This window comes from Odocoileus virginianus, chromosome 7 (genome assembly GCF_023699985.2).
Source record: "Odocoileus virginianus isolate 20LAN1187 ecotype Illinois chromosome 7, Ovbor_1.2, whole genome shotgun sequence".
Lineage (NCBI taxonomy): Eukaryota > Metazoa > Chordata > Mammalia > Artiodactyla > Cervidae > Odocoileus > Odocoileus virginianus.
In genome coordinates, this window is record NC_069680.1 from 33528229 (window position 1) to 33543214 (window position 14986).

Genomic DNA, 14986 nt, shown 5'->3' on the forward strand with positions numbered 1-14986 from the left:
GGCTGAGGCCCTAGGGTATGACGGTCCCCTGTTGTCTGCTGTCTGCTGGGGCCTTGCTCAGCCCAAGTGGGGCCACGTCCTAGGGCCGAAGACATGTGGGGCTCCTGAGTGCAGACACCCAGAGATGCTGGTCCTTGCGCTGCCTGAGCAGGTTCCACCCGCGGTGAGCCAGAGCCCCTGGCTCCGCCACTCAGAGTCCAGGATGCAGGGCTGGCCAGAGTCCAGATGGCGTGAGGGACATGGCTGGCGCCTGGCCCCAGTGACCCAGACAGACAGGGGATGCTGATGGGTTCTGCAGGGAGCTGCCCCATCTCCTTCCCTAGGGGCAGGCAGGTGGTGGGTGGGTGTAGGCAAGCTGGCGGCGCCCGGCTGTGATGGTGAATGTGGTTTGGTGCTGGGCCACGGAGGAGAGCCAGTCCCGGAGAGATGCCACGTCAGGGTGGGGGGTGGGGGCTGCTGGGTCCAGAAGCCAAGAGCTAGGTCATAGCAGGAGCTGTGGACGGGTGTCCTGCTGGGAGAGAGCACAGAGAGGCTGGGTGAGAGTGTGCCGTGTGGTCTGCGTGTGGGTCTGCGTGGAGAGTGGTGGAGAGTGAATGCCGAGTACAGGCAGGGATGCGTGTGAGAGGAGGCTGGGCAGCTATGTGTGGAGGCATGTGAGTGTGTCTTGGGTCTGGGGAGGGGGTGAGGGTGGCCCCGTGCGGTGCCCTGGGAGCTGATGGGAGGAAAGGCCACTGGGCAGCTTGGTCCAGGGCCCAGCAGGAGGTGGCAGAGCCAGACAGAGGGACACGCTGGGTGGGGCGGGGTCTGGGTGATGCTGGAGCGCGTGAAGGGTGGGGGGCTGGCTTCTGAAGCGCAGTGAGGTTGGCTGGCGGGAGGGGTGCTGGCTTGTGTTAAAAAGGCACACACTGTGCACATGTATGTCCAGAGGAGAAGGGGTGGGTGTGAGGGGGCTTTGGGAGCGGGTGGAAGCGGTGAATGAAGGCCTGGAGGGTGGTGGGAGGAGTGTGCCTTCTGTACTGAAGGCCGGGGGTCTCCCTCTCTCTCCTGCCCCACGAGTCCGGGACAGGCCCTGGAGGTGGTCTGGCCCAAGCTGAGCATACTTGTCCCTGTGGAGGCTATCTGACCCCCTGCATCAGCCCAGGGCTCGGTGGGATGATGGAGGGTCCAGGGGCCAAGATGAGGGGCTTCCAGGGCTGTGGTGTGGTGAGGAGGATGGTCCAGGGTCCGAGACAAAGGGGGCTGTGCAGCAAAGACCGGGGTGCAGGGCCCTAGTGAGGAGTGCAACCCTGCTCCCGGAGGGACTGGAAGGTCAGGGGGTGGCTGAGACTCTTGGAGACCCAGGAGGCAGCCCCCAGGAAAGTGAGCTGGGGGACAGGGGGTGGGCAGTCAGAGATGTGGGGTGGGGGTGAGCAGGAAGATGAGGGGCTGTGCGGCTGTTGGGAAATGACCCTCGGCTGGAGGCTGGGATGGGTGATGGGAGGAGCCCGCCGTGCCAGGCAGAGGACAGGGGACTTCCACGCCTCAGGCCTGCGGTCACCCAGGATGTGGGGGCTCCGGCAGGCCAAGGAGGGCACTCAGGGCCCTTGCCCCACCACCTTTCTGGACGGCTCTGCGGTGCGGGACTTGGCTTTGCACGGAGGCCTCCGAGTCAGGCCTTGGCAGGGGCCCCAGGCACTGTCGTCACCACTACCGACTCTCTGCTGTTGCCGGCCCTCACTGGCCCGTTTGTTCCATCTGCAGGTGGACCTGATGACCTGCGGTTGGCCTACCGGCCCAGTCCATGTGACGGGGTGGTGCTGGTCTGGCATGAAGGGGCCTGGGGACACGTGTGCAACTGGGAATGGACGCTGAAGGAGGCGTCCGTGGTCTGCAGGCAGCTGGGCTGTGGCCGGGCCGTGGGTGCCCCCAAGTACGTCCTGCTGCCCAGAGAGGCGGTGCGGCCCTGGCTCCACGTGTCCTGCAGGGGAGACGAGGCCTCCCTCTGGGGGTGCGGCCTGGGGGCCTGGACGAAGAGCGATGCCCCACGAGTGGGTGGCGGCGGCTCTGTGCTCCAGTAGGTCACGGGCTGGGGTGTGGGGGGACGCGGGGCTCTCGGTGGGGCTCCCAGAGCTATCTGAGACAGGCCGGCTCTCGGCTCTCCCTCCTTCCTCAGTCAGCAGGCCTCCGTGTTGCTTAAGAAATCCCTTCTTCACAAGGCAGTGGCGGCGTTCTGGGTGCTGGGGATGCAGCCGTGAGTACACGGTACGAAATGGCTGCACAAAGCCTGCTGTCCAGGGAGAGACGGAGGGAGATCGCACAAGCAGGCAGAAGTGCAGTGAGGGGGTGGACATGCAGGCAGGGGTGGGGGCGACACTTGAGGGGGCCCCACGGACTGTGCAGGCATCTTATCACCATCTCCAGCTCGAGTGTTCTCCCTGGAGGTCTGTCTGGAGGGTCTAGGGCTGTGTCTGGCACTTCACGTCCTGTCTGAGCTGACCCACAGGGTGGTTTGTGGGGCCCAGAGCAAAGCAAGAAGGCAGGCATCTGTTGAAAAATCAACGAGGGTGTCCAGAGATTGTTGAGCCAGGAGGGCCTCTGAGCAGCCCCGTGCTGACCCCTCAGCGCGGCACAGGGCTGGTCTGGCCCGGGCCGGGCCCTGCTGGGGATGGCTGTCGTCGAGGCCTGAGGTCAGCAGAGCCTGCACTGTGCGCGACGCCCTTTATGCTCCGCACGTGGCACTCTCCGGGAGGTGCGGCTGGTGAAGGGCCGGAGCCCCTGTGCGGGGCTCCCTGAGATCAGCAATGTGAACGGGGTGGATCGTCTGTGGCCTGCACCGGGAGGAGGCCGCGGTGTTCTGCCGGGAGCTGGGGTGCGGCCCTGCCCTGCAGGCCCCCCGTCAGGATGGCAGCGTCGCCAGGAAGTACATGACTTGTGTGGGCGATGAGCTGACCGTCCGGAATTGCAGACTGAACAACAAGTTCTGCAGTGGCTGCGACTTCCAGAGAGATGCCCAGCTGGTCTGCTCAGGTGAGGTGGACCCTCCACCCTGGTGTGGGGTGGGGTGGGGACAGCAGGGAGCTGGCCATGGGCTGGCCATCCCTTCATGCTCCGAGTGGGCGGCAGCAGAGTGCACCCTGGGAGTGCCGTCCGCTGGCCCAGTCCTGCCTGGGGCCTGGGGTGCCAACGTGGGGGAGATGGCCTCTGTGCAGCCCACCTGCTGTGGCGGAGGCGAGAGCAGGCTGGGGAAGGTGAGTGAAGGCAGACAGGAAAGTCTCCTTGAGACAGAATGGACTCTGTAGCTCTTCCTCGCTTTGGACAGAGACCTAGAGGTGAGGGCACAGGATGGAGCTGGGGGCACGTACAGCCGGTGCCTCGGGAGCGCAGGGTGGCCCAGGAGAGCTGCGGGCCGGAAGCCGAGGGCGGGTGCAGTCCCGGCCGTGTGCCGCGTCTGTGCTGCGTTGACTGTGACCATTGTGGGTCTCACACAAGTCAGGGTCAGTAGTGGGAACAATCTGGTCTCTTAGATCCTGGTACATTCTGGGTGGAAATGAGGTAAAGTGTCCACTCTCCTTGGTGCCCTCAGGGGCATGCCTCAGGGGGCCATTACCTAGCCTCTGAGACAAGGAGGGTCTTGATGCCACCGCCCAGGGCAGGCAGAGGTTGTGCAGCGTCTGTTCTGATGGGGACAGAGGGTCTCTGGCCATCGGTTCTCCCAGTGCTCAGCAGGCTCTGCTGGAGGCAGATGATCGCCTCTGGCAGGACTGCTCAGGGTCCACAGAGGGGCTCAGGGCTGCGCTCTGAGCTGAGAAGCCCTGTACATGTCAGAACGGTCTCCTCCTCCAGGACACATAGAGGTCCGGCTGGTGGGTGGCGAGCACTCCTGTGCTGGGCGCATGGAGGTGAGGCGTGGCCTGACCTGGGGCACCGTCTGTGACGCTGACCTGGACCTGACCACTGCCCACGTGGTGTGCCGGGAGCTGCAGTGTGGCACGGCTGTGTCCACACCCAAGGGCGCCCACTTCAGCCAGGGCTCGGGGCTGATGTGGACTGAGGCCTTCTGCTGTGTGGGCAATGAGCCCCTGCTGTTCCACTGCCCTCGGGGCCTGGGGCACCAGTGTGGGCACGGCCAGGATGCGGATTTTGAGGGGGGGCATTTCATGACCATTTTATCCCATGGTGCTGAGAATGTCCATTCTCAGGTTTGGCAAAGATTTTGCTGACAGGCCACTCAATGTGCTGTGACTGGACTAGGCCATAAAGCAGTATCCAGAATTCTCTGGACCACCTGTCTTACTGCCTCTTGGTCCAGGAAAACATCCCCTCTTGTTGATTCTTCCCATATCTAGAGTTACACTGTTACCATCATTGATCTCATAGGGAACTATATATTATCCTATCAGGGGCCTCAGTCACACATTTGGCAGTGTAAGAAACAGCAATTTTGTGAAACAGGTGAAATACAAAGAATATAGCCAGCAGTATTAGTAAAGTCACAAGTAAGACTTAAGAGCTTCCATTAGATGTAGCCCAGCATATCCCAGGTCGTCTGACTTAGCCCACTCTGTACGAATCTTTATCTCCTAGGGAAATTATATATTGACACTGTCTATAAAGCACATAGCCCAGTTTTCTAGTATTGCTAGACTGATTATCCTTAGTATGATTTAATTGTTTCCAACATAGAGGAGACTAAACTTAAATTACCATAGCCTGGTTTTATCTATTTAAATCCATCACATAATTGTGGGAGATTTTTCCTCCTTTGCTGAAACTTTGCTTATTGATTGAGCGTGAGTAATAGAAGAACGCTCAAATTTATGGCCAGAGTCAGAGCAGGCATTGATTGGCCTGGTGAGGGGATCCCATCTAGTAATATCACAGTGACCTGAATATGACTATAATTTAATTTTTTTTAAGTAAATTTTCTCAGGGCCAACCAGTTAGAGCCTTGTAGTAGAGAAATTTACTAAGGTAACCCAGAACTAGATACAGGTGATTGGCCACAAACCCAATTGGATTGATTTCTAAAATTAGCATAGGATCAGGCCTATGATAGAAAAGCATTTGATTTATATGCAAAGGTCTAAGAAGTCAAGAAAACATTATAAATGATCATACGAATCAGGTCCAGCATCTTGGGCAAGGAGTCTACCTCTGATGTCTTCATCTTTTCATCCTGGTGTAGTGTAGTTTCTCCTGATAAAAAAGTCCTTCCATCCAAGTTGGAGACAGTCCCTTAAATTATGTCTTTTTCCAGTCCTGGTTGCAGGTCATGGGGCATCTGATCTTCATCCAAAGATAGATTACTGAGATAAGCTTCAGAAGCAAACTTAGGGTGTTCTTTAAGAATTCAATTAAATTTTACAATAATGTCACATAACAGCAAAGAAGTATCTAAGAAATGAGTCTTACTACCTCCATTGCTAGACCTCCATTAACAAACTGGGATTTAACATTTATTGAAACATCTTTTTCTCCCTAAAATTACCCTCATTTTGATCAAATATAACCAAATTCAGGCTAGCTTGTTTGCAAAATAGGTCTGTTCTCACTAATTTTGGTCTGATGATTTATATAGCCATAATTGATCACAGACTTTTTATTTTGCTGAAATATTTATAGAATCTCAGACTGAACTTTTAAAATAAAACAGGGCTGGGAACTCACACCAAAGGCTTATGACAGATTTTGCCTAAGAAATCTAGGTGAATTCTTCCCTTTTCAAGGTCTCAAAAATTCCTTGAGATTTTGTACCTGTTAGTGAGATAAACTTCCTAGCTCATTTGATAAACTTACTGGAAACCTAAGGGTTTCAAATTTCTCAAGGAGTCAGACAGAAAATATAATTTTTTTGTTTAAAACATATAATTTTACCAAATTATTTTCATAATTAGTTTGAGAGGAAGGTTTTCCCTACTCCCGGAAAACGCAAGATTCAAACCTGTAATTTTTCAGATAGAAATCATGAAAGTTATGAGCATATTTGCTGGTTCATTCAGTCCTTTGTTAGCTTTTGTGAAGTCATCAGGTTTTTCATTAGAATACCAATGACATATCAAAATGTTAAAAACTCCATATAATTTCTAGGATATCTGTATTAATTTGACCATACATTATAACATGAGCGGATTTATTACTCATTTGATAATCTTTTTCATGTAATTTAACCAACCAAATAAACACAGTTTAATATCTCTCTTTGGGATGTTTCAGGGGCCCTCTGAAGCACCCCAAAGTTAGCTAGAGGTCAAAGGAACTTGAAAAGAATTCGATTTAGGAAGTTTTATCGAAAAGATCAATTAAAAGCGTTTAGAACATTTGGTCAGATTTAGTCAACGTTGATGGGTGTATCATTCAGCTTGTTGATGTCACAATGGGCGCAAACACCAAGGCTCAAGGTCGAGTGAAGGTCAGCTCCGCCATCTCGGACCTAATTGACTCTGGCCAGTTTTCTTATGACGTGTCATTCCTAACAAAATCCATTTATCTAACTAATTGTAATCCAATTTTAGAAAATCCTGACCATGCATAACTCTTTTTAGTATTTTTTTCATACCTTTTTTTTTTTTTTTTTACTGAAAGCACACTTACTGATTTCCTTTAGCAACCAAGAGCTAACTTTTATATTAGCATTTTATAGATTGGTGAGCATAAATACCAGTGATAATTTCTAAAACCCTTGCTTTCTTAAAAGCATTTTAGTATGGCATCAAACATTATTCATTTATACTCCCAAATCTCTTTAGTTTCTCTGTAAAAGGAAATCAGTGTTTGGTAGTAAATGTTTCAAAATCTTATTTTATTTGGAAATGACCTAACTATTCAATAGACTTCCAACACTTAGCATACTTAGCACAACCCTTAGAAATTCAAGTTATGCCAATCAGGAGAGACTATTTTAGACAGATATTCCTAAAGAATAATTATTCCTAATAGAGTTTATATAAAAGCTCATATCTCATTTACATTTTTTAGAAGTTTCTTCACTCCAGGTAATTTCCTTGTTGACAAACTTGTAACAGATATAATATTTAACTTATATTAAACCTAGGTACAATGAAAATGTTCTACTTCATGTTAATTACTCTAAAACATGTCTCTATTAGATAGGTCAACAAACAAACATTAATATCAGGTATTTAAAACAGAATATTTCCCAGTTCACATGAACCTGGAATTTATTGTTTAATTTAGAATTACTTGATTTGTAAGTGCTTACCTTTCTTTAAGCCAATTCAATAGAGCTCACGTACAAATTAACCTAAAAAATATTACCCGGAGACAAAGACATACCAAGACATATTTAGACAGACTCAGTGCAAGATTTAGCTTCATTTTCTAAGTTTAGTCATGAATTAGATATTACAATATAAAATTTACTAGTTTATAAAAAAGTTGAAATAAGAAATTTAAAGGCTTTTTCCCATTTTCCCTCAGTCTCAGGAGTTAGAGATGGTCTAGATAAGTGTTCCTGAGAGCCCTGGTCTCAAGGCACAGGGAAAGAAAATCAAGTTCTAACAAAATGGTGGCAGGTCTAAACCAAATGGTGGCCACACAAAGCAAAATGGCCATCAAAAATCACAACACAGAACACAGAGTTAAAACACATACATATAAACCTGGCAGTCCTCATCAGACACTCCCTTAAATACAAGAATGCAGTCTCTCAGAAAACCTTCTATAAAGACACAGTACTTCAGATGTCTTCAAAGATTTCAAAAGGAAGAAAGGAAGCCAGGTTGAAAGGAGGAGGAGGAGGCGGGAAAAGGGGGCAAAAGGCGTGGCCTTACAGACGTCTCCCTCCGCCTGCAGACACCCAGGCGTTACGGGACTTTTCCCTGGGCTTCCAGAGAAGGGAGGACTGGAACTCGGCCCTACCAGAAACCAGACCAGAATTCGAGTTCTCTGCCAAGAGGAGGTGATCAGTCTCCAATCCACAGCTCAGGCTGAGGCCCTTCGACCAGATTCCTGCATCCAGGACCGGGGAACTAGAAAAACGGGAAGGCTATGAAGGGCTAAGGAGAGGAAAGAGAGAGGGAAGGGGAGAGGGTCAATAAAGTCTCTTGTTCCTTACCGGTCAGGGCACCCTGGCCAGTTGTCCGCGTCAGGAGGAGACCAGGGACAAAAGGGTCCCAGTTGTGGCCGCTGGGTCTGGTCCATTGGCAGGCAAGCTGGCCCCTGAGTACCCCGAGTGGTCAGGATGTCAGTCTCAGCGAAGAAGAGTCCCGCCAGAGTCGCCATTTGTTGCAGGAAGGGGGACCCTTTCCAGGGCCCGAAACTGGGCTCTTGTCTAACTCTCGGAAATGAATTGTCCGAGGAGACACATGTGCTGACAAAGCAAGAGATTTTATTGGGAAGGGCACCCCGGTGGAGAGCAGGAGGTAAGGGAACCCAGGAGAACTACTCTGCCGCGTGGCTCGAAGTCTGGGGTTTTATGATGATGGGATGGGTTTCTGGGTGGTCTTTGGCCAATCATTCTAATTCGGAGTCTTTCCTGGTGGCGCACGCATCGCTCAGCCAAGATGGATGCTAGCGAGAGGGATTCTGGGAAGTGGATGGACACGCGGTGTCTCCTTTCGACCTTTCCCAAACTCTTCCGGTTTGTGGTGGCTTATTAGTTCTGTATTCCTTATCAGGATCTCCTGTCATAAAACTCATGCAAATGGTTACTGTGGTGCCTGGCCAGGGTGGGCGGTTTCAATCAGCGTGCTTCCGCTAACAAAACCAGGGAGACTCCACTGCACACCCACCACGGGGGCTGTTGTAAACGGCACGGACACTGACAAGTGTAGGGAGGAGACGGAGAAATCGGAGCCCTCACACTCGGGAGGCAGACATGTTGAAGGCGGAAGCAGACAGAACAGGCTCCGCCTTGAAAGCAGGACTCTATCTCGGGCCGGACTGTGGACTTTGAGCTCTATGTACTGTATCTATGGAAAAGACATACCAACTGGAAAACCAGGCCCCCAGAAGGAAGAGCCCCAGGGCTCCTACCTATACTCTCCATAACCTAAAGTTCAGGTCAGTTCGGTTCAGTCACTCAGTCGTGTCTGACTCTTTGCAACCCCATGAATCGCAGCACGCCAGGCCTCCCTGTCCATCACCAACTCCCAGAATTTACTCAAACTCATGTCCATCGAGTTGGTGATGCCATCCAGCCATCTCATCCTCTGTCGTCCCCTTCTCCTCCTGCCCCCAATCCCTCCCAGCTTTAGGGTCTTTTCCAACGAGTCAACTCTTTGCATGAGGTGGCCAAAGTACTGGAGTTTCGGCTTCAGCATCAGTCCTTCCAATGAACACCCAGGGCTGATCTCCTTTAACCAGGATGGACTGGTTGGATCGCCTTGCAGTCCAAGGGACTCTCAAGAGTCTTCTCCTGAGAGAATACCCTAATTCTCTGTGTAACCGAATAGAACCATGCATTCTATTATGCTTATTGGGGTATGACCACAGGCCTGTTGTTAACTACCTAGGCTTAAGGCATGTGAATCATGGGTTAACTTTGATTGTATTTTTCTTTTCCTTTGTTCAGACTAGTTTCAGGGAATTTGGGGAGGTGGATTTGGGCATGTACACTTAGGGTATATAAGGTTTTCACAAAAACTGGTCAGGGTCCTCGGCTAGGAGTGTTAGGGGAAGCACACTGACTGAAACCACCCACCCTGGCTGGGCTCTCTAGTAACCATTTGCATGAGTTTTTTATGACAGGAGGTCCTGGTAAGGAATATGGAACTAATAAGCCACCATCAACCAGAAGAGTTTGGGAAAGGTCAGAAGGAGACACCGCGTGTCCGTCCACTTCCCAGAATCCCTCTCACTAGCATCCATCTTGGCTGAGCGATGCGTGCGCCGCCAGGAGGGACTCTGAGTCAGAACGATCACTCAGTCAAGACGGATGCTGGCGAGAGGGATTCCGGGAAGTGGACGGACACGCGGTGTCTCCTTCTGACCTTTCCTGAACTCCTCCAAGGAGACTGTGTCTTGCGCCCGCCTGTGTGATAAACTGCACTCCACTATCTGCCTTGTCCTTCTGAGTGGGTTTGTTTCCTGAAATGCGGGGCTACAACACCGGGAGCAGTGCAGCTGCTCTGGGAAGCAGGCTTCCAGCCTCAGAGGCCGCCTCAGGTCAGCCGCCACATGGTGTTCCATTCCTAGGTACATACCCAGGAGAAGTGGAAATGTGTGTTTGTACAATAACTTGTACACAAATGCCCACAGCAGCATCATTCATAACACCCAAAAGTGTCCATTAACACAGTTGGGAGGGTGGCCCATCCACCCACTGGAGCGCTCTTCAGCCGTGAAAGGAGTACCAGACCAACACAGGACAGAGCGGGGAAGCCCCTGAGCACGCGAAGCTCAGTGTCAGGCACAGGAGCCTACACGACGCGTGATTCCGTTTGTGCGCATCCGGGGCGAGGCCAGGTGCATGGCGGGGCTGAGAGCGAGGAGGGCGCTGGGCAGTGACAGCCAGTGGGCACGGGGTTTCCTTTCGGGGTGACAAAGTGTTCTGGAATTAGATGGTGCTGGTGATAGTACAACTTTGTGAATATCCTAAAAGCCACTGCATTTTACAGTTTCAGATGGCGAATTTTATGGTATGTTAATTATATCTTGGTGTTAGTTATATCTTAATGCTGGGCTTCCCCAGTGGCTCACTGGTAAAGAATCCACCTTCAGTGCAGGAGATGCAGAAGATGGGGGTTCAATCCCTGGGTTGGGAAGATCCCCTGGAGGAGGGCATGGCAACCCACTCCAGTATTCTTACCTGGAAAATCCTACGGACAGAGCCTAGCGGGCTACAGTCCATGGGGTCGGAAAGAATCAGACACAACTGAAGTGACTGAACAAAGTGCAAACACAAATAATCTTATCTTTGAAAAATCCAACCTCGTATCAAAAGCAGCCTGTCTCTGGCTGTAGTTCACCTCTGCTCCTTCAGTCCCTGGGTCCACCTGCGATTCTTCCCCCCTCACATCTGGTGGATATGGTCAGTTTCACTTGCAAAAGGGCTCTTCCTGCCACGACCCTGCCTAGCCCTGGCCAGGGCCCCTGCCTGCCCTCCTAGAGTCTCCCTGCAGTTTCTCCCCTGCCAGCCGGAGAGTGAGGGTCACACTGCTCATGCCCTCTCAGGCCCCCGGGGGCTTCCGTGCCCCGAATGGAGGTCAGTCATCTCCGTGTGCCCTCTCCTCCCCTCCCCTGCCCCAGCCCCAGGGCCCCCGGCTACTGCAGGACCAGGTGAGGTTCTCCCACCCCAGGGCCTAGACACTGGCTGCCTCTGCCCCAGAAGTTTTCTCTGTGACACTCCCCAGCTGCGTTCTTTCAGGTCCTTATTCCCGAGCCTTCCCTGACCACTTGACTTAGGGTTGCAGCCTCCCTGGGTCTCCCAAAGCCCCTCCTCCCACTGGTCCAGCGTCCACTCCCAGCGTCCCCTCCTGGACGTGCGCTGTCTCCCCTCTGCCCCGACCGTCAGCCTGCGCATGCCGCCTTGGCTGCGCTGGCCTCCTCTGCGGGGTGCGGGGCCTCCACCAGGCCTGCCTTCTCGGCCTGAGCTGGTTTCTCCGCTTAGTCACTGCCTCGGACTTGGCATTCCCGTCTCTTCGCTTCCGGCACAGAAACACTCCTGCTCTCCCCTCCCGGCACTCAGCCGTCGGCACCGGGCAGGCCTCGCACCACCAGAGCCGAGGACGCCCACTTCAGGTAACTCGCTGGGCACGGAGCTGCCTTTCCAGGTTGCCGCTTGGTATTGTCCTGGGCTCAGGGACCTTGCCCGCCTGCACCCTAGTGGAGCCAGGCCCCCAGAGCTGCACGCCTCCCAGTGACGGCGGCTCAGGGCTACAGGCGGCGGGGGCGGCCCCTGAGGCCTCTGCGGCCGCACCTTCTGCCGGGAGGCACGCTTGTCCTGAGAGAGGCACCGCCCAGGGCCGCCCTCCTTGCACCTACAGGGGTCCAGGGGGTGTGCAGGGCTGTGCAACCCACTGGCTGCCCGTGTGCAGCATCGCAGGCGCAGCCACTGATAAATTCTGAGCCCTCACTGGCCCCTTCGCCCCAGCCTCTGCCTGCTCGGCAGCAGCCCAGCCCCAGGGCGTTCGCTGTAGCAGCTGGGCAGGCGGCATCATGAGGCTCCCTCTCTGCCTCCTGGGCCTTGGGCCCCTTGTGCTCACCCTCTAGGCTGCTCCCCCAGGTGAGTGTCTTGCTCCTGCTCCAAGGTCATTGGAGATGGGCGGGTTCGGGAAGGGTGGGCCTTGCTCGGCCCTGGGCATGGCTGGACTGGGCTCCCATGCCCTGGGCCAGGGTCCAGCCTCAGTTCTGAGATTTCTGACTGATCATGATTCTTGAGAAGATGTTTTGCAATGTAGAACGATTTAAAAATATGGTTCGTTGGTAAAAATATCACCATGGAATCTCCTCCAACACTGTTCACCTCACCACCTCCCCTGTGCCCTGCTTTGCCCGTCTTCCCATGCGCACCCTGCCACCCCCGCGAGGCTTCCACCATCTGGTCCAAGGAGCTCGGTCACGCCCCTCCTCCCTCTGTGCGGGGGCCCGGAGCCGTGGAGGGTCTGCGAGGTGGGGAGGGGGTCGGGTTTAGCTTTACTTCCCTCCATTCCTAATCTTTCTCTCTTGGCCTCTCTGGTCTCCCAGGAGTCCTTCAGTCTTCCTTCTCCGAGTCTCAGACTGACAGCCAGTCTCTCATCTCAAGGAAATCCCCTAAGGCCTCCACGGAGCCAAGCAGTGGCCCCAGCCGGCTTTGCCCTGACCCAATGTCCTGACCTGGCTGACTCCCTGCCTTTCTCTGGGCTGGGGCTGCGGGGTGCTGCTCCTGCCCATAGAGGTGTCCTGCACACGCTGTGTGTTCCAGCCCGATCTTCCAGCTGCAGCCTTGTCAGGAGACACAACAGCTGTCGCCACTGCCGGGCCTTCCTCCCACCGGAGCCAGAGTGGGGCTGGCCCTCACTCTGGGCTTGTTGCAGATGGATTCTGGCCACACAGCTGCCCCGGTTAGGCAGCAAACCCCTCGAGAGTCAGACAGGGACAGAGGGGGTTCTGAACCCTCTCAAGTGTGCCAGTGATTGTGCACACATGTATGTGAGTGTGTGAGTGTGCAAATGCCGTCTCTGGAGAGCTGGGTGAAGGGGCATGAGCAGAATTTTGCTCTCAGGGCCCAGAGGGGCTGGGTGTGGCCCCCGTGAGTGGAGGTACTCATCCAGGCCGGGTCACACACACAGTGACCTGAATGGGCAGGCAGGGAGGATGGGCCCTCCACCTCGGGGGCAGTGTAGACAGCGCTATGTCCATTCTGGCCCCTTGCTGCTGGTCCCTTCCACACCTGAGGTCCCTGGATGCTCACCTACCTGCTCCCTCTCCCTGACCCTCACCTGGGCCTGAGCACCATCCCCACAAGCCACCCCAGCCTGCCCTCCTGAGGTCCCCACACTTTTCCCAGCCCCCTCCAGCCATGTCCTGCCTTCTTCCATGAGGATTCAGGAACCATGAATACCTTCCCTCTCCTGCTGGGAAAGCCCTGGGAGGGTGGTCACGGTGGCCTGGTCCTCGCCTGCCCCCATGGTGGGCTCTCAGAGCCCCCTTGTCCTCTGGGGGTGGAGGTGGCAGCCTTGAGGTTTGGAGACAAGGGCCTGGATGCTGCTTCAGAGGCCCAAGGTCCAGGGATCTGGCCTGAGTTGGGGCAGATGCCCTGGCGCTCCTTCTGCAGCACCTTCATGATGAAGATGCAGGCATTGGGGTGGGGCCTCCTCTGAGCTGGGGCAGAAGGACCCCAGCATGGCCAGCCCAGAGGCCCCGAAATGGTCAGTGCTGCTAGGGGTGTTAGGACCTCACTCAGAACAGGTTTGAACTTGTCCCACAGAAGGACCTCGGGCCTCTGAGGGGCCTGTTCCTGGGCTCCTGGAAAGACCCCTCTGGTCTGGGGGCAGAGTCGCACGGCGCTCTTTGACCGGAGCCTGCATCTCCCACAGAAGCGGCCCCCGAGGAGCAGCTGACCATCTTCCTTCACATCACCCACTGCAACAGGATCCTGCTGCTCTGACACCGAGGCCAGCTGAGCACCGTGCGCACAAACACCTGGGGCTCCCTGGAGGCCGTGGTGGTCTGCAGGGAGCTGGGCTGTGGGGCCCCCTTGGGTGCCCCTAGGGAGGTCCCAGGTCCTGAGATCATGGCTCGGCCCTGGCTGCATGGCCTGACCTGCCAGGGCAACGAGGCCTCCATCCAAGAGTGCGCTCTGGGCACCTGGGGCCCTCAACTGGGTGCCACCACTGGGTGCCAGCCGTGATGTGTGTGGGTAAGGGCCACCCCTCCCTCCATTCCCTCTGACACCCGCACTAGGGCCTGTGCTGGACCTGGGAATGCCGGGTGACCCCGAAGTCCTGCTCCTAGCAGGTGGGGAAGAGGCCCCAGTGCCATGGCCCCAGGGACCACTAGCCGTGGGTATGCAGTTTTCACAGAAGCACAGGAAGGGCCCGTGGCCTGGGGACTGGGCTCAGAAGCCCCCCAGTCCTCTAAGCAGCATCCATCTGGGCAAATCACATCTGTGTGGCCCGCAGGCCGATGACTCAAGAGTGGCGGTGAGATTCCCGATGCACAGGTCAGGGAGTCAGGGAGATGCTAGTCTGGCCTGGCTGGTGGAGGGGCGCTCAGAAGTGCCCAAAGTTTCAGCAGGGAACCGAGCCTGACGCTCTTAGTGGGCGGGCTATTTTTGCCAGGCTCCTGACCCTTCAGGGAGTGGGAAGGCTGGGTCTTGGTTGAGTGGTGGTTACACGCGGATGCATTTGCCTACATGCATCAAGCTGTAGGTTCGGAATGTGTGCGTGGAGGAAGACCCTCATGGGCAGGTGGGTGGGTTGCAGGGAATTGCACGCAGACCTGGCAACACTTCCAAGGAGGGTCAATCAGGGCTGTGGGGTCAGGGATGGGGGTGGGAGTGTAGACTTTCAGAGAAGAGTAATAATCAACAGGAAGTGGGGGTGGGAGCTGGATGAGGGGGCTGGGG

General features: G+C 54.6%; 1 protein-coding gene and 1 long non-coding RNA gene across 2 annotated transcripts in view; one reads left to right on the forward strand and one right to left on the reverse strand.

Annotated features, from left to right (window-relative positions):
- Positions 1-1422: 1422 nt before the first annotated feature.
- The window catches only part of SCART1 (scavenger receptor family member expressed on T cells 1), a 28634-nt gene continuing 15070 nt past the window's right edge, over positions 1423-14986 (forward strand). The window contains 4 exon segments of the mRNA XM_070469826.1: positions 1423-2014; positions 2016-2053; positions 2712-2799; positions 2801-3006. Of these exon segments, the coding sequence (XP_070325927.1) occupies positions 1467-2014; positions 2016-2053; positions 2712-2799; positions 2801-3006 (880 nt within the window). The 5' untranslated portion in view covers positions 1423-1466.
- On the reverse strand, positions 4866-8561 carry LOC139036012 (uncharacterized). The gene is made up of 2 exons (XR_011488692.1): positions 8054-8561; positions 4866-7967 (listed from the first exon to the last, which is right to left on the reverse strand). It is a non-coding gene; the product is annotated as an uncharacterized lncRNA (long non-coding RNA).